The 24,733-nt window shown below is 44.1% G+C and overlaps 1 protein-coding gene across 1 annotated transcript in view; it reads left to right on the forward strand.

Annotated features, from left to right (window-relative positions):
- LOC111971672 (collagen alpha-2(IV) chain) overlaps positions 1–24,733 on the forward strand; it is a gene marked incomplete at its 5' end in the record, with an annotated part of 146,523 nt that overhangs the window by 41,568 nt on the left and 80,222 nt on the right. Inside the window, 1 exon segment of the mRNA XM_070446347.1 lies at positions 12,400–12,480. Within this exon segment, the coding sequence (XP_070302448.1) occupies positions 12,400–12,480 (81 nt within the window).

Below are 24,733 nucleotides of genomic sequence, written 5' to 3' on the forward strand. Positions count from 1 at the left end.
ATTGTTGTTGAAGCATGTCCAAACTACCCTTAATCCCAGGCTAACTCTGTGCTTTACCAACTGACCAGGTTCACTATGCCAATGGCTTAAAGCTACAATAAGAACTTCGAGTGGACCAGGCGGTAGTATCCAGAACAACAGTGGGTTAACAGGTTGTAATAATAATTGCTCTAGAGGTATTTACCTGCTAACCTGCCTTATGGAGTGCAGATCGAACAGGCGAGGAATTAAAAAGTGGTTCCCTATTTCATTGGTGGAGGTCTTAAGAGAAGGGAATCTCTCATAAATGGCCGGCAGGGCAACAATCTTGGAATAATCTCGACACAGTTCAAACATTTATGGTTCATGTGTTTGTTGCTGAATATCATTCAATTTCTAGCTTCATTTACAGTCATTTATTATGTTTGAGGCTGTCCTCTTCCTAAACCCAGCCTCCTGGTGTATCCTTCCCTCTCATCCTCTCAGCTCTCTCTCTCTCGTCTCTCTCTCGCTGCAACACCGAGCGCACACACACACACACGCGCTATCTACCACACAGCACCGACATCACACACACACACACAACACACACCATCAACAATCACACACAAACCACCGACCACACACACACACACCTCACACACACATACACACACACGACACACACCACACACACAGTAAATGGCAAAATAGAGGAAAGACTGGAGGAGAAACAGTCTAGAAGCTGAGTCTGAAGATAATGAAATGTCAATTACATATTAAATAAATGTCAATTAGATGTCAATTCAATGTCAATGAGATATATTGCATCTATTGCATACTGCATATCAAATTGTTCTGATTTATGTTGAGTAGAGTGTTTATTGATAAGATGCTACCTTGTACAGTTGATTTGAAGGAGCACAATCTAATGGTCCATTGAAACTTTCTCCATCCCCTTGGGGGCAAATGTAACCATGACAACAACCTTCTCAGGCTCCCCCTCATGGCCCCCTGCTAGAGGTCAACAGTAGACTGGAGTAGGAAAGAAATTCCGCTGGGCCAGGGTCAGGGAGTAAAGGTCAAAATTCAGGACCCCATAGAGCATGAGCAACTACCTTTGCCAAACGGTCTGACCATGAGGTCCACGGGCGACTAAGGCTTGAACCAGTCACGGTCATGTTTCCTGTGGTTTAAAGTCAGGAGATTCAGGTACCTTCAACACCAAAGGCACTTAGACTGAGATTGGTTTTGTTAGAGAAGTTATATTTTACCTCCGGCTGACCTCTGATTGATGTATTTCCCCTATATTCTGCTGATAATGGAATATCAGTAGTTATTACTTGAGCAGTATTACTTTAGTGTTTCCATTGAGCTTGGTGTTTGACTTTGAGTTTATTTGTATTTTTACATGGACAGTGCACATTAATCAACGTTTCAGTAAAAGTGCCGGTTTTAACCGCAGTCCCTGGGCAGGTTATTAAAAACAATTACAATAACAATACAGACAGTCAATGAGCAGTGAGCACACGCATAGCAACATAGTACAAGCAAGATGTAGGATGCAGAGMAACATAGCACAAAAAGCAACAAGACAAAATCCATAAAAGCAACAAAGTGTTTCCACACCTCACAAGCTACAGACAACAGACAACATGGAAAGCGGCAATACACAGCTAGGGATTATGTTCACAAGTCTGATGGCCTTTAGCCATGTCTTCATGTTTTTTGTGAAAGTGTGATAGGTTGTGCAGGTATGTCTGTCTGATGGCAGTGTATTCCAGACATGGGAAGCTCTCACAGAGAAAGCAGATTGACTAAAGGTGCTTTTCCTTAAGGGAACTATACAGTCACCTCTCATGGCAGACCTTGTGGATCTGCTGCCATATGTTTGGGTTTTCTGTTTAACAAAAGTACTGAGTGGAGGGGGAGCCAGGCCATTTAGGATCTTGAATACAAGACATGCGTCGGTGTATTGCACAAGACTTTTCCAACTCAGGAGCTCATGCTTTCTGAGGATGTAACAGTGATGATGGCTATTGGGCTTCCTATCAAGCACTTTGAGAGCATGTTTGTAGACAGACTGAATGGGTTTTAATGTTGTACAGCAAACTTGGGCCCAACTACTCAAGCAGTATGTTAAGTGGGGGAGTGTCATAGATTTGATGTACAGTTTTGCTACCTCTGTAGTCAAACAATTTCGTATAAATCGGAAATTAGCTAAGTTGAATTTGGTTATTTGAGTTACCTTTTTCACCTGCTTTTTGAAAGAGAGGTTGGAATCAAGTATGATGCCAAGGTACTTAAAATCAGATACCACCTGGAGCTTTTCCCCTGACACATAGACATCTGGCTCAGTGGCATCAGTTGTCCTCTTTGTGAGGAGCATGCGGACTGTTTTTTGCACATTGAGATGCAAACACGAGTCACTGAGCCACTTTGTAACATGGACCATTACAGTAGTGAGTTCTTGTGCAGCTTGTTGTTTGCTCTTTGCATGCACATATATCACTGTATCATCTGCATGCATTTGAACTTCAGACCCGGTACAGACAGAAGGCAGATCATTAATGTACAGGCTGAACAAGAAGGGCCCCAGAATTGACCCTTGGGGCACACCCACATCATAGCTAAGAGTGGGCGACAGCTCATTGCTCACTCTGACACACTGAGTTCTGCCTTCAAGGTATGATTTCATCCATCTCAAGCCATCAGGGGAAAGTTGAACTTGGACAATTTTGTGATGAGAACCTCATGGTTAACAGTATCAAAAGCCTTCATTAGGTCCAGAAACACAGCCCCAACAACACCCCCTTTGTCCATCTTGGACTTCACATTTTCCAGAAGAAAGCAGTTGGCCGTTTCTGTGGAGTGTTTTGCTCTGAAGCTGAACTGCATGGAGTGTAATGTGAAGGGGCTGTTGTTGAGGTGGGCAATCAGTTGCTCTGCTACACACTTTTCAACAACCTTCAACACCACAGGGAGTATACTAACACTCTTTGCAGTGTTACTATGGTCTTTCCCCGTTAACTTTTTTTAGATTCTCCCAGATCAATTTAGAAATTCCCTTTGCTTCACCAATTATGTTAATAAAAAAGTTTGCCTTGGCTTCTCTGGGTTAGGGTTCTCTGGGTTAGGGCTTCATCACCTTATTTTTCAACATGGTAAACCTACGTCTGTCATGCTCTAATTTGAACATTATGGTATGCTGTGTACTGTCCTCTCCTGTGGAACGGTGAACCAATGTGTTTGGTGTTGGTATTCTCCGGCAGTAGATTTGTGTCATCCCAGCAAGGACGCACTGAGATCATCAGTAGAGAAGCTACATAACTGACAATCGTGGCAATGTACTGGAGATAAAACGCATAATTGCACTTTAAATCTTTGCATGAGTTACTTAGCTGGGGTCGGCGTACACCTGATGTTTTAGTTAAAATAACAGTATCTGTAGGAGAAGCAGCAACTGCTGCACCACCCTCCCTTCTGTCTGCCATCTGCCACGTCATGTGCTGTGAATGTTCTTTTTATGGTGAATACCCTGTCAGGAGTGATCAGACGATTACAGATCAGTGATCCTGACCTCTCTTCCTCTCTGATCTATGATTTGTGTTCATGTGATCACCTGGAGCTATGGGGGAGTCACAGAGAGACACAGTGTTTGTGCTCCAGTTCTTCGTTTCATGTGTGTAAGACGAGAAGCCATCTTCGAAGAAAGATCATCTGTATCCATCACTTCAGGTTGATTCAGCTTGATGACTGTTTTGACACGGCTCTCATGATCAGTATATGTACGTAACTACCACTTTGTGAGACTTATGGTAGAAGTTAACCACAGATACAGGGTCAGTTTTTCCATCCCCTATAATGGTTATCGATAGGATAGGAAGTAAGGTAATCTGATATTTGATTGTTGTTAAGGTGATGGTTTGCACGTGCGGTGTCCACTCATGTGATTGCCATCCTAAAAAGGCTCAGAGAACCACACATACTGTACATTTATGTAGACAATCTCAACTCCAAACATGTAAGACAGTCACAAGGCAAATTAAGTACAGGCGTACACAGGAGATCCAATGGGTTCATTAGAAATTACGTCATTGTTCTCTCCCCAAAGCCCTGCTGTCATTCCCTCAGTGATATGCCTATCTTTGTGTTTCCTCTCCATCTAAATAACTCTATTTGTTCGGGACAGATTAATGAACATTTAGGGATTACCAGATGTCACAGGAAATGATGCACCAAGAGAGATCTGGAATGTACACAGGCAGGTCACCCGTGATACATCTCAGTATTCGACGTCCATCCATGTCTGAGGATGTTGGGAGATTACGTAGAAACCGCCTACTAGGGGCAACAGTGAACGCTGTTACCTTCAAGCCTCTGGTTCCCCAAAGGTTGCATGTTCGAATCCAGTGATAAAACATTGTTTTTTATATTTTTGTTTTGAGCCTATCCCAAACGTTAACCCTAACCTTAAGAATTCAGAGTTAATAAAGTTGAAACGATACAGATAAGTAACCAAAAACTTTTAMATTTGACATTTGGAACATCAAGTTGGAACAACTTGTTTGAGGAACATGGATGAATGTCGAATTCTGACATGAGACTGTAAGAGCTTGTTGAAATGTACAAGCTGTGTGTATATTTGACTCACCACCTGGATTTGGTCTTATGTAGCAAAATCTGAAATTGTGTTTTTTACATTGGATAAAAGTAGAGACTCAGAGCTACAAAATAGTAAATCATACACTGCATTTGAGGAACAATGGGAAAGTAATTCTGCTTTGAAAGTTGATTAACTTGTAAACTGCCTTTTGAGAAAATGGCCTTTGAATGTTTTGGTATCTAGTGAAGAGATCTTCTTTGTCTACACCCATTCAGCATCGTTCACACCCTTTTAAGCTTTAGCCCCACCCATCTCGCTTCGCTCTCGGAGCGCACACTTGACGCTCTGGCCGATGATTTGTTTACCTATGGATAACATGGAAACAGCCTAACCAGCTTTGCTGGCAACAACTTCATTATGCTTTTTTGCAGACGTTTACTGACACCAGCCATATTCAACGGGTGTTGTGCACACGTCACGTATCGTTAGCTAACGAGCCAGACAGCTAACGTTAGTTTGTTAAACAACAATGAACATTTCCAACAATGCCACAGTGCTGRGAGCTAACCAACCAGGTTCAATGTTAGCTAGCTATCGGTACACTTTAGTTTAAGACATATAGCTAGCTAGCTAGGTAAACAATGAACCGAGCTAGGTAAAAAACATTTAAGATCACACACGTCACGTAATGTTAGCTAACGAGCCAGCCAGCTAACATTAGCTAGTTAAACAACAATGAACACAGTGCCAAATCATGTTGTTACTACCCTGCATGAATACGGCTCTGGGATCCGAATAATAACGACAGCTAGGGAGCCAGCCAGCTAACGTTAGCTAGCTACCTAACAGTACACTTTAGCTTGAAATGAAACCACTTTCTGTCAAAATTATAAATATCTAATATCTGAAAATGTAGGGTATAGTCCAGATGTATAAGGTTAGGGAATAGGCCAGAGGTATAGGGTTAGGGAATAGGCCAGAGTTATAGGGTTAGGGAATAGGCCAGAGTTATAGGGTTAGGGAATAGGCCAGAGGTATAGGGTTAGGGAATAGGCCAGAGGGATAGGATTAGGGAATAGGCCAGAGGTATAGGGTTAGGGTATAGGCAGAGGGATATGGTTATGGTATAGGCCAGAGGTATAGGGTTAGGGTATAGGCCAGAGGTATAGGGTTAGGGTATAGGCCAGAGGTATAGGGTTAGGGTATGGGCCAGAGGGATAGGGTTAGGGTATAGGCCAGAGGGATAGGGTTAGGGTATAGGCCAGAGGGATAGGGTAGGGTACAGGCCAGAGGGATAGGGTTAGGGTATAGGCCAGAGACATGTGTGTGTCCTTTGGAAAGACGTGTGTCCTCATTGGTCTTTCTGAAGCCCTTGTCATCGGGGGACAGCGGTTGGTTTTCTCTGAAGTGTGCTAAATCCTCCCATGATGCTTTGGGGCAGCGTGGGCTGTGCAGTGGAATGTGTTGCTCACTGGGGGTTGGAACTCCCAAACGTTCCCTAAACCAACCCATCATCTCGTCATTGTACCCAAGTCCAATCCTAGAATACTGTCCACTAGATACGTAAGGTCCTAAGCACAGGCTTGTATTTCAGGTTAAGTACTTTTCAGTTTGTCTGGTATCATCTGTAGTCCTCCTGTCCTGGTCTGGTTCTGTCTGGTTCTAGATCTGGCTTTGGCTCTGTGGCCATGTGTGTTTACCCTAGCTGGGCTGACACAGTGGACGTGGTGGGATGTGGTTAGGAAGTGGTTATGTTTGTCAGGTGAACCACAACCACTGTGAGTCAGATTGACCACAGGTTGACCACACTAACCAACAACAGTGTTGGTTTGTTATGACTGAGTAAAATGTGGTACTTCAGTTAAGTCAGACTTGCTGCATTGTAAGACACCAGACACACCACAATGATAAACACATTACTTCATAACTAGTACTTTAACAATAACATCATAACACACGTTTCACTGCATGTAGAGGTTGGCCAGTCAAACCTTCAAAACTGCAACACCAGATCAGTGACAATACAGCAAGGCAATGCAGGGGTGTCATGCACCCCAACATCTGAGGGGGCACAAAGTATGAATACSGCCTCCCGTCCTTTAGTTTGAGAATTTTGCATTTTTCAAACAYCTTCAAACATCATTAAGATAAATTATGTAATAAATATGTATATTTTTCTCCATATCTAAGCAAATCTCTTGAGCTGTCTGTATCCTGATGACTGGTTTTTAAAGAAACTAAATATGCTTCTCTGCATTGGTGCTAAAATCTGGGTAAAAAATTGAAAGGAATGTGAGTCTTATTCAGTACGTTTAGTTATTGCTTGCTTTTCTAAAGTCTATGTATGCTAGCTAAGATAGTTAGACAAGCTAGATACTCTAACTTGATTGACGGCCTGAAATGGCTTCTTGGTAGCCAGTTATGAGATTGGGAGCCGACTTTTGTTTTGAAGGACTAATCTGAGGGGTCACTGTGCCCCTGTGCCTCCTATGGGCATGACACCTCTGAGGCTGTGCACAGTACATCTGCCTTAAGGGATCACTGCACCTGTACATAGCTCATCTGTGAATCCAATCTACCTCATCCCCATACTGTATTTATTTATCTTGCTCCTTTGCACCCCAGTATCTCAACTTGCACATTCATCTTCTGCACATCCTACCATTCCAGTGTTTAATTGCTATATTGTAATTAATTTGCCACCATAGCCTATTTATTGTCTTACCTCTCTTATCCTACCTCATTTGCACATGCTGTATATAGRTTTTTCTACTGTATTATTGATTGTATGTTTGTTTATTCCATGTGTAACTCTGTGTTGTTGTGTGTCGAACTGCTTTGCTTCATATTGGCCAGGTCGCAGTTGCAAATGAGAACTTGTTCTCAACTATCCTACCTGGTTAAATAGAGGTGAAATAAATAAATAAAAATAAAAAGGGAGGGATTTCTCAGCCTGCACTAATGGCATTAATAATGTAGTGATAGACATGGTGTGTGTGTGTGTGTGTGTGTGTGTGTGTGTGTGTGTGTGTGTGTGTGTGTGTGTGTGTGTGTGTGTGTGTGTGTGTGTGTGTGTGTGTGTGTGTGTGTGTGTGTGTGTGTGTGTGTGTGTGTGTGTGTGTGTGTGTGTGTGTGTGTGTTATCTACACAGTGGGACATTCTATAGGAGTTGATGAATGGGTTAGGGAGTGTAGTCATAAAGACGAGGGAGGCAGCATTCTATTAACTCACAGCTTTCTTCATTAAGGTAGACATTCATCTTACAGCAACCGCCCACTGAGACCACTTATAGACAGAGACCACCTATAGACAGATAGACACACACACACACACACACACGCACACACACACACAACCTGACTGAAGTCTCTCATTTCATTCAAGAAAAACAGAAACAGACTCTCGGACACTTAAACAGCCGTAACCTCTCTAACCTTTCATTGAGGCGGAATGATGTTGTCATGGGGATAAGGGGCATTATGTTATCATGTTGCTGTTTATTTCCTTGGCAGCAGCAGATGTCTGCTAGCTCGAACTCTGTCATTACTGTCATCAGTGTCCTGATGTGAACAGGCTGTCTCAGTCTCCTCACTGGAACAAGGCAGGGACATGTGCTCTGGGGGTCTGTGGGCGTTGTGCAATCCTTAGTGAGTAAACATGTAGAAATAGAACTGGATGTTCACAGACAGAGGGGTCTCCATTCTGGGCTAGGGAGTTCTCTCTTGGTGGTGAATCAGAAATCGTCTGGTCCCAAGACAGATACACTAACCACAGTCCCGAAACAGTATACGTCTCTCTGGAAGGGTTTGCAGTATGCTTACCAGGGGTAGCTTAGCTGCAATAYTTCAAAATGTCACAGTAATAATGAAGAAAGAAGTGAATAATAATTTGACCTGGGGGAAGATGCAGTATGAGACCTGGATAAACTACGATAATACCCTCCTGACCTCTCTCCCACTCTTTGGGACAGTGTTTCCTGTTAAAGTAGACTTTAGCTCACATCTCTTCATGAGAATACTGGTGCATGGTAAGAGATAGCCTAGAGCCACAGTAAATCATCATGTGTTACACTTTAATGGGAAGAGATCATTGGTGCCTGTTTCAGGGGAAGTTAGACTTTACAGGAAACAAAGCCGTTAACTTTGGCAGTCCCTCCTATGAAGCTTAACGCTTATCTGGGTGAGTTACGATGGGCGTCCTCTCCACCACTAGACATGTTTACATCCAAGAGGTCGTATGCATGTCCCCCCCAAAAAATATGTTACAGTTTGGGAAGATGGTAACAATGTGTGTGTGAGTGTATTTATTTWTTTWWTTTTTTATTTAACCTTTATTTAACTAGGCAAGTCAGTTAAGAACAAATTCTTATTTACAATGATGGCCTAGGAACAGTGGGTTAACTGCCTTGTTCAGGGGCAGAATAACAGATTTTTACCTTGTCAGATCGGGTATTTGATCTAGCAACCTTTCGGTTACTAGTCCAATGCTCTAAACACTAGGCTACCTGCCGCCCCAGACACTCTTTCGCATCATTGGTCAGATCCCCCTTTACGTCTGTCTGTTTGTTTATCATTGTGGTCAACGCTGTCTGGAATATTCTGGATTCAGAAATGTGGGAACGTTTTCATTTTCTTTCCTTTTGCTCTTTTGTCGTGGTCATGCTCTTTAGACAATTAGATATCGCACGTGCAAAACATAGTCCACTACAGTTCTGGATTAAAGTGCCACAAACCTGCAGTTCACGTGGTTTCGATTTGAGTGTGCATGCATGTTTTCTGATCAGACAGCCCACGGAGAGTAGATGGTCTGATGGACCACAAAGTCTAGCTTGCTCTGAGCACGACACGTGAAAGATAATTAACATTGGACGGTCACAGAGGAAACTAGAAAAGTGCTGTTTCAAACAGAAAAAGATTATACAGTCTGGTTTATTGGAGTCTATGTGGTGCTTGTCATGTTGGGTTTCCTAGAAACATACAGGATATGCACTGAAACTATAGCTCAGCCTTTCACTATAGCAGTTCCAGACTGTCCAATGCATTTAGATCAGGGGAGGAAGTATTTAACATCCTTCTCAATTCATCATGTGAATATTTACATGAGAGTTCCTGTGCGTTAACATTGGAGGTCTGCAGTGTTCTCTTATACACTCCACAGACATAGAGTAACAGATTAGCATTCCGTCCTCCATTTTGGATCTTTCAGTGAGGCAGTTTCTGTAGTTCTCCTCTGTCACCCTGGCTGTCCTTAACACTGCGCTGAGGTGTTGAGCCTGGTTCCTGTCACGTATACTCCCTCTCCGGCCTCTGGGACATCAGGCTGCTGATTATCCCGCACACCTGTCACCATCGTCTCGCGCACCTGCACCTCATGACAGTCACCTGGGCTCATTCACCTCCTTGATTATCTTCCCTATATCTGTCACTCCCCTCGGTTCTTTCCTCAGGTGTTATTGACTGTTTCCATGTCGGTGTGTTGTTTGTGTTCCGTGTTCATTKTTGCCTTTATTTATTAAAACACTCACGCCCTGAACTTGCTTCCCAACTCTCAGTGCGCTCGTTACAGTTCCAGTGTTGACCATGACACTGTTGAGACCCCCGACTGCGTCCTCTGGCCCAACGGCTTTGAATGCTGTAGGAGTCTAATAAATGTTAATATACCAGATGCAGGTCGCTGAGCTAAAAGCCTTAGCTGTGGTGTTGGGCATGTGGGTGGTCTGGTCTGGTGTGATCAACTGTTCAGAGAGAACATTCTAGAAGGGTGTCTGGCTTCGTGTCTGGGACCGCCTAGAGTATTGTCCTACATACCTGGTTCTGGACAGCTGCAGTGTGTGCTGGCTTTGGTCCCAACCCAATCAACTGATCCTTAAGCATGCCATTAAATAGCTGAGTCAAGAGTGTTAATTTTAAACTTCTCCTTGAGAAGTCTCAGGCTCTCTCTATGTGATGAAGGATGTTAAGGTGATTAGTGTAGCAGACCTGGAAAAGGTGATGTTGGAAAGAGTAGGTTGTTGTGATGGTGGTGAGTGGGGGCAGGATATACTGTAACACAATACCATTGTCTTCAGCTGAAATAGTCATCAACTACTTTAGGCGCCAAACTGCAAAAACAAATGGATTCCACATAGCCACATGTCATGTTTTTGTCCTTTTTTGGAGGGGAACATCTTTGTCCTATGTGTCTGTCCAGAGGGGATGTGTCCTATTGTGTAGCTGGTGGGGTTTCCAGTCCACTGTCCAGTCGATGCCTCTGTGATGTCACATCTCAGCAGGGGTACATCCCAATAGTCTGACATGGCTTCCTCTCCTTATCCTTAGCAATATGGAGGACGCCTGTTGACTACCAGATTGGCTTGCACCTGTCCAGTTCTGTAATGTCAATGCAGATTGAGGAAAAGCGGACAAAGTAGTGGAAGCTACTTTAGGTTATTATGATGTCAAAAGGAAGTGGAATTTAGACTTGAATGAGACTGTCTCAAGTCAAGTCTTCGCTATACCCTTCAGCAGTCAGTCAGTCTGGGCTATCCCTCCCCACTGTATGCCTGTACTGAAGATCTACAGTATGCTAAAGATGGGTCGCCTTTAGATCCAGAGATCCCCAGATAGCTACATCCAGTTAGGGAGGAAATTGAGCCCCAGGCATTCCATAGGGGAAGGGAAGAAGGTCCTTTGTGGTGGGGAAGATAGGGGATCATGAAAGGACAGCGTCTGCAGGGTGAAAGACTCTCTTTGTGAACCCGGGGAGGGTCTCAATGTGCTCTTTGGCAGATCTGTCCCCAACACGTCGTATAAGGAGGGAGAATTTCTACGATTCCTAATCTGCCACTTTGTCATGCTGAGAACATAAAGTAACCGTTTGGAACATTTTGGGAGTTTTCTGCGGGTGGGGGAGGGGTGGGGGGTTGGGGGATCGGGGTTGGCAAATGCTGTCTAAGCAGGCGCTGGTATGACTGTGTAGATGGGGAGTTAGGAGGACACAGTCCAATGACGTCATAAGATAAACCAGCCTTGGAGACTCCTTGCATGTCAACTATAGACTGACGGTCTCAGATATATAGGCTGAGTCGCTCGGTCTAGGCATTCAATACATTCAATTCTCTGATAGGGAAACAGTTTGGGAAGGTTTTCCAGGGAGTGTTTGCTTTCCTTTCATTGCTGTTCACTGTCAGGCTCAGCTGTGGAAACTCTTGTGGAACATTAAGCATGCAAATATGTCCTTTAGGTCAAATAATAATAAAAGTAATAATAATAATGTATTACTTTTGTAAAGCACCTTTTATTATACAAGAATAATCACAGTGTAAATAAGTCATTTGCATTCATGTATGGCCTTATAGAGGTAGTAGTGTTTTGTGCCTTAGTGACCAGTCTGTCTGTATGTCCAGTCTGTCTGTCTGTACAGTCTGTCTGGATGTCCAGTCTGTCTGTCCAGTCTGTCTGGATGTCCAGGGGTGTTAATGGCTGAAATGAGTCAAACGAACCACATCGGAACAACCATTTAGCACACAGACCACCATACAGATCATATCCTCAGACAGTACCTGAACTATCGAACTCAGTCATGCAATGACCCCACAGTCATAAACAACTACTATAGACATGCGGTCTGTTATATACATATTATATTCACAGCAGATCCTGAGTATATAGGCTACTGTGTATAATTAAGCTACATGTGTGTTCAACTATACACATGCATATCCCATGTGCCACCTGTAAGCTACACATGAACATACAGTATGTCTGGGGGTTATTACTGTTTATCCATGCATGTGGTGAGTTGTCATGATATTGTTTTGTTGTCTCTAACCCAGTTCTCTGTGATGTGTTCTCCAGGGTGGAAAGAAGCACAGTGGGCCATGTGGAGGGAGAGACTGCAGCGGAGGGTGTAAATGCTTCCCTGAGAAAGGTGCCAGAGTAAGTTCTATTTTGTCCATTGTTCTGCTGTCTAACCCCTACACAGCACTATGTGTCCCCAGCTCTATCTCCATCTCTAGTCAACCCTCCATAACTCTATACCACAGGTGGCTGGTGGTACCTTCATTGGGGAGGAGGGGCTCATAGTAATGGCTGGAACGGAATACATGGAATGGTATCGAACATGGTTTCCATGTGTTTGATCAGTTCTATTCACTCCATTCCAGCCATTATTATGAGCCGTCCTCCCCTCACCAGCCTCCTGTGCTCTACACCTCTAATTGAAGTATTTCTATTGACTATAGAGGAGGTGTGAAAGCACCATAACAATGCAATAATAATAGAAAGACTACTTGAAGCGATAACATCCAACCAGACCTTCGTCAAATACAGACCATTTGAATTAAGATCTATTCCAGTTTGACTCCCAGTATATATACCAATGGGCTGTTTCCCAATCGCTTTTTCTCACATCTTTATCCTCCTATCACACATGCTGTTAACAGGGTCAGGTCCCTATTAGTAAAAGGGAGGAGAGGTGAGAGGTGAGAGGAGAGATGGGGAGAGTTGGAAAGGAGAGAGGAGGAGAGTGGGGAAGGAGAGAGGAGGAGAGTGGGGAAGGAGAGAGGAGGAGAGTGGGGAAGGAGAGAGGAGGAGAGTGGGGAAGGAGAGAGGAGGAGAGTGGGGAAGGAGAGAGGAGGAGAGTGGGGAAGGAGGGAGGTAGAGAGATTACACACCAGGTTGATCATAAGATAATGCACAATGAACCAACAAGTGGACAGGATCTGTAAGAGGAACCAATTAGTGAGCAGTGATATAGTCTTGGTGGCGGATGTTATCACTTACACAGCAAATTGTCCACTGCTGATTTTTTTGTGTAACATTTCTAGTGTTGTTTCAGGAGTTAAATGTCCCTCTGTAAGAGAGAAATTAACAGTCAGTGGTGTAAAAGAACCACCAGTATTGGTGTTAATAATCAGAATTATTGTTTTACATTGTAGAGAGTAAAACAGTCCCATTAAAACCACACCCATCATTGTCATTTTTCCCAGCATGCTTTACTGCCGGTAGATTTTTTCAGGATTGTTTTTAATATCTGTGTACATTGATTGTTTCATTAATCATATGTTACACAAAGATAAAAAATATAAAAATATATTTTCTAAACGAATCCAATCAGTTAGTTAGATGTATTGCACCCGTTACTGAAATGGTTGTTCCAATTTAAATGGTTTAGGTAGTTTTTTTTTATTAAGTTACCTAACACTAGCAGCTCTTCTGAATGTAGGTTGTGCGTGACAAAAAACTCCAACTGTTGGATATCCTAACTAAGTCTGGAATTACACATCACTTTGCAAGCCTGATGTCGCCTGTAGGAAATAATTCAACAACCCTATCTCTGTCACTAACAAATACAGTCATGGGTGTTAACTGTACAATTTACTCAAAATGAAAAGACACCCTGGGAAATATGCAGATTAGGCTTTAGACCATATAGTGTGAAAACAACACCCAAAATGATTTACTGTAACACTAAAGGTGTTAATTTCTTACACTGAGAAAGTGTAAGCAAAGTGAGTCCAGTTTACTCTAAATGAAGTGTAATATATTACACTGTAGGTGTTGCAAACACCACAATCAAGTTCCTAAGAACACTTTGATAGTTAAATGGGGAACACTGCAACATAGAACAATTTTTAACACTTTCAAAAGTGTTATTTTAACACCAGTACAGTATGACTCATACTGTATGTTCACCGAAAATAGTGTACATTTCACACTTTTAGAGTTAAATGGGGAACTCTGAACTCTGCAGTCCAATCTTTAACACTTTCAAAGGTGTTATGTTAACTAATTAGCTCTCAGTCTCATGTCAGAATGAGACGTTCATCCATGTTTCTCAAACATCAAATTTAACATTGTTTATGATTCAATTTAGGCATTAACTCTGAAATCTTACGGTTAGGCATTAACGGTTAACGTTTGGGATAGGCTTAAAACAAAATATAAAAATAAACTTTTTATCACTGGATTTGAACATGCAACCTTTGGGGAACCAGAAGCAGATGCTTACGCCTATCCGCCATCCCCGTCCACAACACTGAAGCAAACCAAAGCCTACTCGAAGGTAACAGCGCTCACTGTTGCCCCTAGTGTACGGTTTCCACGTCATCTCCCAACGTCCTCAGACATGGATGGACGTCGAATACTGACTTGTAACACGGGTGAGCTAGCTGATTTTAACACCAGTACAGAAGGACTCATATGTTCACTGAAAATAGTGTACATTCTACACTTTCAGATTGAAATGTACACCATTGATTTTGCTGTGTGGAAGTGTCTGATTACTGAGAGAGTGACAGGTGGGGGACACCGTGTCAAACCAACAATATGAGAATAGTTGTATTCTAATAGAATACACTTGTTCCAGTGCAAGCTCAAACTCAGACAAAGTGGCCAGTTTGATTCTACCTGCTCATCTTCAAAGTATTCTCATAGGAACTGTTAACGCCCCAGTTCAAACTGTACAGTCATAGCCAAAAGTTTTGAGAATGACACAAATATTAATTTTCACAAACTTTGCTACTTCAGTGTCTTTAGATATTTATGTCAGATGTTACTATGGAATACTGAAGTATAATTACAAGCCTTTCATAMGTGTCAAAGGCTTTTATTTACAATTACATGAAGTTGATGCAAAGAGTCAATATTTGCAGTGTTGACCCTTCTTTTTCAAGACCTCTGCAATCTGCCCTGGCATGCTGTCAATTATYTTCTGGGCCACATCCTGACTGATGGCAGCCCATTCTTGCATAATCAATGCTTGGAGTTTGTCAGAATTTGTGGGTTTTTGTTTGTCCATCCGCCTCTTGAGGATTGACCACAAGTTCTCAATGGGATTAAGGTCTGGGGAGTTTCCTGGCCATGGACACAAAATATCGATGTTTTGTTCCCCGAGCCACTTAGTTCTCACTTTTGCCTTATGGCAAGGTGCTCCATCATGCTGGAAAAGGCATTGTTCGTCGCCAAACTGTTCCTGGATGGTTGGGAGAAGTTGCTCTCGGAGGATGTGTTGGTACCATTCTTTATTCATGGCTGTGTTCTTAGGCAAAATTGTGAGTGAGCCCACTCCCTTGGCTGAGAAGCAACCCCACACATGAATGGTCTCAGGATGCTTTACTGTTGGCATGACACAGGACTGWTGGTAGCGCTCACCTTGTCTTCTCCGGACAAGCTTTTTTMCGGATGCCCCAAACAATCGGTAAGGGGATTCATCAGAGAAAATGACTTTACCCCAGTCCTCAGCAGTCCAATCTCTGTACCTTTTGCAGAATATCAGTCTGTCCCTGATGTTTTTCCTGGAGAGAAGTGGCTTCTTTGCTGCCCTTCTTGACACCAGGCCATCCTCCAAAGTCTTCTCACTGTGCGTGCAGATGCATTCACACCTGCCTCCTGCCATGCCTCTGCAAGCTCTGTACTGGTGGTGCCCCAATCAACTTTAGGAGACGGTCCTGAAGACTTTGTCAGTGAGTTCTTAAAAATAAAAGAATGTGGCTTGAGGGAATTGTACTCTAACCCGGCTGTGTTGGGACTTGGGAATTTACCTGGTCGACAATACAGTGTGTGGAACATCTGACCTCTACAGTCACCATGGTTACAGGAAACCCCATAAGGAGTGGTGGAGTTGAAAGAGACAGGAAGAACATTCAACAGCTTTAAGGATGCGAAGGCTTTGTGAGTCAGAGTCAGACCATCAACGCTATCTCCTCCCTCCCACCCTCTCTGTGTCTCTCACTCTCTCTCTCGCTCTGTCTCTCACCCTCCTTCTCTCTGTCTGTGTGTCTCTCTCTCTCTTTCTCTCTCCCTCAATTCAATTCAAGGGGCTTTATCTCTCTCTCTCTTTCTCTCTCTCTCTCACTCTATCTCTATCTCGTCTGGATAGAGAGGGGTAAGAGTCTTGATTTCTCCCTCGTTGGCACCTTGGCATGTTGTTCCCGTGACATTTGTTCCAGCAAACAAAATGCAAAGAAAGAAAGAATTGTTGGGTCTCTACCACTCCCCATTCTCACTCCCTCACATTCACACTCCCTATTCTAACTCCCCATTCTCATCCCCATTCTCACTCCCTCAAATTCTCACTCCACATTCACACTCCCTATTCTCACTCCCTCACATTCTCACTCCCCATTGTCACTCCCTCATATGCTCACTCCCCATTATCAGTCCCTCACATTCACACTCCCTATTCTCACTCCCTCAGATTTTCACTCCCCATTGTCACTCCCTCATATTCTCACTCCCCATTCTCAGTCCCTCACATTCACACTCCCTATTCTCACTCCCTCACATTCTCACTCCCCATTGTCACTCCCTCATATTCTCACTCCCCATTCTCAGTCCCTCACATTCACACTCCCTATTCTCACTCCCTCATATTCTCACCCCCCATTGTCACTCCCTCATATTCTCACTCCCCATTCTCAGTCCCTCACATTCACACTCTCCATTCTCACTCCCTCACATTCACACATCCACTGGGCCTAGTTGTAAAATAATTTATTTCAGTTTGACATCATAAACACTGTGCTATCCAAAAAGGCAAAAGGTTGTTTTCACTTTAGACATTTTTTTACAATCCATGTTTATTTCAAAAAGTAGTTGTGTCTATAGTCTATTGTCTTGCTCCTTCCACTTTATTTCTAGCACATTTTTGTAGTAAATTATCCATGCCCTGAGAGTCATTTGCATCAGTTGAGTCAAATCAACATCTTCTCCTCGTCAGGTTGATGGATTTGTCCATGAATCAAACTGAAGAGAAGACGTTCCTCACAGATGTCTGTCCCCTCTCTCTCCCTCTCTCCCTCTCCCTCTCCCTCCCTCTCCCTCTCTCCCTCTCCATCTCCCTCTCTCTCTCCCTATCTCTCCGTCTCTCTCTCTCTCTCCAGCTTCTCTCCTCTCTCTCTCTCTCTCTCTCTCTCTCTTCCTTCATCTCTCTCTTGGGACGAGTGGACTCATCACGTTTTCCTGTTGATCATTCACAGGCCCCTGGATTGGCAAAGGTTGAACTACAGCTATTTTGAATGGATGACAGTTGTTTGCGGTTGAACTGGCGACTGCACAAATATCAACCACTCCCGGGGGTCGATCACGGCCATACAATGTTACATTTTTACGGCTTCTCGACACAATATGGATGTGGCAATACAGATGTAGAAGGGAATCGACGACACAGTCACTCTCCCATATTCAACAGCCTGGCATCTGTGTTAGAATATGTCTCTTAACTCATCATGAATACACTGAGGAACAACCCGAAACTCCTGAAACTCCAGGGTCCTTCAGCTTGTTGACATTCTCCCACAGAACTCATTACTGTAGGAAAAAGAAAAATATAGAGAGAGAGAGAAACAGAGGGAGGGAGGATTGACAGAGTGCAGAGAGAGGAGTTGATTGTGTGAAAGAAAGTTATGTTCCAGAGATGGTAATTTCATGGGTGTTTAGCATTGGCCAGAGAAGTGATATGGTATGGTTGTCCTCTATCCCTGCCACCACCCACTCCCCCTGGCAGACTGTGGAGGGTTTTATTCACAGAGAGAGTTCAAGAAAATATCACGCTCCTCTAGGCACTGATACACACTCATAGTTGCTTCATAGTCAAAGTTATTGTGGGTTGTAGCTCGTAACGCCAATCCAACAAAACTGGAAAATAATAAGTGTTGACAAATGCATGTAAAGTGATTGACGAGCCCACAAAACAAAGGATGAAGTTGGTGATTGTAAGGTATGTATATTTTAGAGGTATTTTGAAACTTTTAAAGGACAAATGAAACCAAGAGCTTCTAGGCCAGAGGCCCCAGTCTAGATCAGTCTAGCACCAGTATGAACAGCCTGTTGTCCTAGTCAATGATTGGCCTGGCCCAACACAGGACAGCATGAGGACTTGGGACACAAGGCTTCCTCAGCAGAAAATATGTTCAGCAGATCAATGCTCTCTTTTGTACTGGGAGCGTTCCTCCTCCTCCTGCGGGGAGGGGGCTGGAATATCACAGGGAGAAATTACGGTCCCAAAAACAGTAGAACAGGACTGGAAAGACCTCACTGTCTTCCAGGGAGAGAGAGAGAAAGAGAGAGAGGGTGAGGGAGTGAGAGAGACTGTTCCCCATCCCTTCATGGGAAAAGATGATGGCCGATGTGGAACAGGACATGACACGCGGCACAGGAAGCTGAGCACAATAACAAGCAACTGATCTTTTTTTATATAGACAACGACTCTGCGTTGGTGGGAAGGAGATTGTGTTTGTGTGTGTGTGTGTGTGTGTGCATCCGTGCGTGTCTATAAATGGCATGATTTCCTTGTTCCATGAAAACAAGGCCATGTATACATCCCGAAATCCGTGCCCTCATCCGTCATCAACTTCCCTGTCTCCATAGGGACAGGATAATGGAACTGTCCGGAATGCCATGGCCCTCTGAGGGAAGATGAGAGGCCACTTGTTCTATTTACAGTACGCCTGTGTGGATGTGTGTGTGTGTGGATGTGTGTGCATGTGTGTGTATGTGCAAGAGAGAGACGACCCTGGTGAACTCTCCATCAACTCTTTTAAGCTCTTTTTGTACTGTATTGTAGACCTTTTGATTTAAATTTCAATCAGGGGAGAATGTCTGCATAGAACATCATCAAAAGCGCTGATAGACCCTGTTTGATTACTGTTTGATTGCCACAGTGTATTGAGCCTCAGACAGTGAGCAGAACCCCTAACCAGAACCAGGGCAGGATCAGGAAGGATGGGATCTAGACTGATTTGCTGACAGGTTGGACATCTTGTCTATTGACCTGTAGGAAGCATACCAGCCTAACAAGCATAATGTCAGTGCCCAGCCTGGCTGCAAGCCTCTCAGCCAAACGGATAATCCTCAACCACATCCAAGTGTGTAAGCCCTGACCTTAACCCCATACCTCAGCCCTGACCTTAACCCCATACCTCAGCCCTGACCTTAACCCCATACCTCAGCCCTGACCTTAACCCCATACCTCAGTGCTGACCTTAACCCATACCTCAGAGCCCTGACCTTAACCCATACCTCAACCCTGACCTTAACCCATACCTCAGCCCTCGACCTTAACCTCCATACCTCAAGTGCTGACCTTAACCCCATACTCAGCCCTGACCCTTACATAAAACCCCATACCTCAGTGCTGCTTGTCAGGTATGAACTAGCCCCAGAGGAACAGTGATGGAAGAAACAGGGTGTACTGATGCGTGTGGGAGGAACCGGAGGGGAGGAGGTCTATGACTAAAGATTTGGGATGAGAGGTTGCTGTTTTCTTCTCTCATGGCTCTGATTCCTTCAGAGAATCAGAGTGGATCGTAGGCTCTTGTCTTGGCCCGCTGTAAAATATGTGGAAATGAAACGTTCTTCAGTAAAGAGAGGAGTTAGACAGACAGCAAGCAGCTGTGTGTTGTTTGGTGTGTGTGAGGATGTGTGTCTGTCTGTCCAAAAGCTACACATGTCCTATTCATGTGTCTGCTTCCCAAAACCTCAACATGTTATCCCTGGCAACCGAGAGAGAAATATCACCACAAACTGTTGCTAAGATCAAGAGCATTAATGATACAGAAGAGAGAGTGACCCAAACCTGTTAAAACACTGGTCAGCCCTACACCTGAAGAAGTCCTAGAAGAAGCTTCAGACATACCCGTGTTTGTCTTGTCTCCTCTCCAGTCATGGTGCAGTTTTCAGATCCTCTGTTGCCATCTTCTACAGAGAAGTGTGTGATGGAGAGTGGTGTGTGGTGTGTGTGGTGTTGTGTTGTGTGTGTGTGTGTGTGTGTGTGTGTGTGTGTGTGTGTGTGTGTGTGTGTGTGTGTGTGTGTGTGTGTGTGTGTGTGTGTGTGTGTGTGTGTGTGTGTGTGTGTTGTGTGTGTGTGTGTATTGAGACATTTTTCCACTAGATAAATGTTTATGGCACATGGACTGTAGATGACACAAGGGTATACTGTAGGACGTTTTGTTTGTATGTATGTGTGTAGTCTGGTTTCAGGACGTCAGTTAGATGGTTAGGGTGGGGTGGGGAAGGGGACCAGGGCCGACTCAAACCTTGTTAAAGAGAAGTGTCTCTTTCCAGACACACACACACTTCATAATTCAGGAAATGGACGTCACAAGATCGTCTTACAGTTCCCTCTGTAAGTATTGGTACGATGAAGTCTAAATCATATTACATTTTCCCGGACACACACACACCATCCCGCACACACACTCATCATAACTCAGAATTCAGRAAATGGACATCACAAGATCATATTTCCCTCATGACATCTTTGTGGTCAAAAGAGACTCCTCTTCTGTTTTTTCTCGTTTATCACCTCCTGAAAGAAAGAGCTGTTTGACCCGTCCATCCTGCACCCAGCTGTGGCCCAGCTTTAAGGGCCTGGCTGTTGCATTTAAAGATGATGGCTGTGTTTTAGGGACAAGAGGTGCATTGTGTGTGACGGACAGAGGAGCATCTCTTTTAAGGAATAGGACACACACAAACATGCACGCACGCACACGCACACGCACACACACACACAGAGAGAGAGAGACATTGAGTGAAGGTTGCAGACATGTATATTTATAGCCAAACAGGAGGCCAGATTAACATTCTAGAACAAACGAGAAAGAGTGTCTTTTTATTCTACTGATTAATATCATTATAGTTTAGCAGAGGTCAGAGATAGAGGTCACTCAGGTCAAAGGACAGATGTCAGCAAGCCTCCACTGATAAAGAGGGTACAGTCATGCTGGGTAGCTACAGTATAAAGCCAACCAACAACAGTCCTCTCCATAATTTAGTGTTTATCACAGATTCTTAGTGAGTACAGTCTCTCAAGCTGTGGTGAGAAATAGTTCATGTTGAATTATGGCTGTAGTTAGTTTACTCATGCAGCATGCCTCCTACTGACTGTACGCCTCGGTAAGCTCCTCCTTAAAAACTAATTATTTCACCACTATTAGTGGACCACTACGCGYTATGGGACTCCCGGTCMCAGCCGGTTGTGACACAGCCTGGGATTGAACCCGGGTCTGTAGTGACCGCTGCGCCACTCGGGAGCCTCCAAGCTGAGATAATTTCATGAGGTAAACAGTACTAATGTTGGAAACAAACAAATAGTMTTGTCATCCAAAGTTACATTTGCTTATTTTCTAAGCAATAATTGAATAATATGTAATTATCCTATTGAATTTTACAATATTTGTAATTATTAATATTTAAATAATTTACTTAAATCAGAGTATAGKCTGGGTTAGTAGTATTATGATACTGTTGTCGTGACAACACTATAAAGACCTTCACAGACCTACAGTACCTTTTAGCCTACCCCAGTGGATACATACAGTCGAGTGTGTATGGTCGAGTGTGTACACCGTACAGTATGTGCTGGAGTCTGGTGTAGTTGTTAGCTCCTCAGACTCCAGACCACACATACCCCTGGTGACATGGGTATGAATCTCATTAGCAGATGTTATTGCGAGTTATTGCGAGTTTAGCGAAACGCTTGTGTTTCTACTGTAGCTCCAAGAGTGCAGTAAAATCTAACAAGTAATATCTAACAATTTCTCAACAATACACGCAATACACACCAATCTAAGTACAGAAATGGAATTAAGAAAATATATACAGTATATATGGTCGAGCAATGTCAGAGCAGCAAAGACTAAGATACAGTAGAATAGAATAGAATACAGTATATACAAATGAGATAAGTAATGCAAAATATGTCAACATTATTAAAGTGACTAGTGTTCCATTTATTAAATTGGCCAGTGATTTCAAGTCTATGTATATAGGCAGCAGCCTCTAATGTGCTAGTGATGGCTATTTAACAGTCTGATGGCCTTGAGATAGAAGCTGGTTTTCAGTCTCTCGGTCCCAGCTTTGATTCATCACCCCGGGTGATGCATTGTGCAGACCACACCACCCTCTGGAGAGSCCTGCGGTTGCGGGCGGTGCAGTTGCCATACCAGGCGGTGATACAGGCCGAYCGGATGCTCTCAATTGTGCATCTGTAAAAGTTTGTGAGGGTTTTAAATGCCAAGACAAATTTCTTCAGCCTTCTGAGGTTGAAGAGGCGCTGTTGCGCCTTCTTCACCACACTGTCTGTGTGGGAGGACCATTTCAGTTTGTCAGTGATGTGTACGCAGAGGAACTTGAAGCTTTCCACCTTCTCCACTGCGGCCCCGTCAATGTGGATAGGGGGGTGCTCCCTCTGCTGTTTCCTGAAGTCCACGATCATCTCCTTTGTTTTGTTGAAGTTGAGTGAGAGGTTATTTTCCTGGCACCACACTCCAAATGCCCTCACCTCCTCCCTGTAGGCCGTCTCGTCATTGTTGGTAATTAAGCCTACTACTGTTGTGTCGTCTGCAAACTTGATGATTGAGTTGGAGGCGTGAGCTGAGCACACACCCTTGTGGGGCCCCAGTGTTGAGGATCAGCGAAGTGGAGGTGTTGTTTCCTACCTTCACCACCTGGGGGCGGCCTGTCAGGAAGTCCTGGACCCAGTTGCACAGGGCGGGGTTCAGACCCAGGGCCTCAAGCTTAATGATGAGCTTATTGATGAGCTTTAGACTACCAATAACCATAAAAAATAAATACTATCAAATATATTTCTCATTGTTTGGCTTAAGATGGAGTAGTTATTGTCCTGACCTGACGTTACCTGAGATGTCAACCTCTGTGTCAACCAGTGGCAGTGTGTGAGGGGAGTGGAGGACAAATTCTGAGGTTTAGGATTGTAAGGTCATGGGGATGTGGTTTACTGTACTCTACGTTGCTTTGCGTGAATTTGACACTTTGAAACGCTTGTGAGAGTCACTGAATCTTGTTTTTATCAAAATCCCCTCTTTTGTATATCGCCCTCTAGTGGAGATGTTGTTACCTACCTCACCACCTGGGGGCGGCCTGTCAGGAAGTCCGGACCCAGTTGCACAGGGCGGGGTTCAGACCCAGGGTCTCGAGCTTGATGGAAGTTTGGAGGGTACTATGGTGTTAAATGCTGAGCTGTAATCGATGAACAGCATTCTCACATGGGTATTCCTCTTGTCCAGATGGGTTAGGGCAGTGTGCAGTGTGGTTGCGATTGCGTCGTCTGTGGACCTATTGGGTCGGTAAGCAAATTGGAGTGGGTCTAGGGTGTCCGGTAGGTGGAGGTGATATGGTCCTTGACTAGTCTCTCAAAGCACTTCATGATGACGGAAGTGAGTGCTACGGGGCGATAGTCGTTTAGCTCAGTTACTTAGCTTTCTTGGGAACAGGAACAATGGTGGCCTCTTGAAGCATGTGGGAACAGCAGACTGGGATAAGGATTGATTGAATATGTCCGTAAACACACCAGCCAGCTGGTCTGCGCATGCTCTGAGGACGCGGCTGGGAATGCCGTCTGGGCCTGCAGCCTTGCGAGGGTTAACACGTTTAAATGTTTTACTCACCTCGGCTGCAGTGAAGGAGAGCCCGCAGGTTTTGGTAGGGGGCCGTGTCAGTGGCACTGTATTGTCCTCAAAGCGGGCAAAAAAGTTGTTTAGCCTGTCTGGGAGCAAGACATCCTGGTCCTCGACGGGGCTGGTTTTCTTTTTGTAATCCGTGATTGACTGTAGACCCTGCCACATACCTCTTGTCTGAGCTGTTGAATTTCGACTCGATTTTGTCTCTGTACTGAGACTTAGCCTGTTTGATTGCCTTGCGGAGAGAATAGCTACACTGTTTGTATTCGGTCATGCTTCCGGTCACCTTGCCCTGGTTAAAAGCAGTGGTTCGCGCTTTCAGTTTCACACGAATGCTGCCGTCAATCCACGGTTTTCTGGTTTGGGAATGTTTTTATCGTTGCTGTGGGTACGACATCGTCAATGCACTTCCTAATGAACTCGCTCACCGAATCAGCATATTCGTCAATATTGTTGTTGGACGCGATGCGGAACATATTCCAATCCGCGTGATCGAAGCAGTCTTGAAGCGTGGATTCAGATTGGTCGGACCAGCGTTGAACAGACCTGAGCGCGGGAGCTTGTTGTTTGAGTTTTCTGTTTGTAGCAGGAATCAACAAAATGGAGTCGTGGTCAGCTTTTCCGAAAGGGGGCGGGGGAGGCCTTGTAAGCGTCGCGGAAATTAGTGTAGCAATGGTCCAGTGTTTTTCCAGCCCTGGTAGCACAATCGATATGCTGATAGAATTTAGGGAGTTTTGTTTTTAGATTAGCACTAGAGCACTAGAGGGCGA

Source organism: Salvelinus sp. IW2-2015, linkage group LG2 (assembly GCF_002910315.2).
Source record: "Salvelinus sp. IW2-2015 linkage group LG2, ASM291031v2, whole genome shotgun sequence".
Classification (NCBI taxonomy): domain Eukaryota; kingdom Metazoa; phylum Chordata; class Actinopteri; order Salmoniformes; family Salmonidae; genus Salvelinus; species Salvelinus sp. IW2-2015.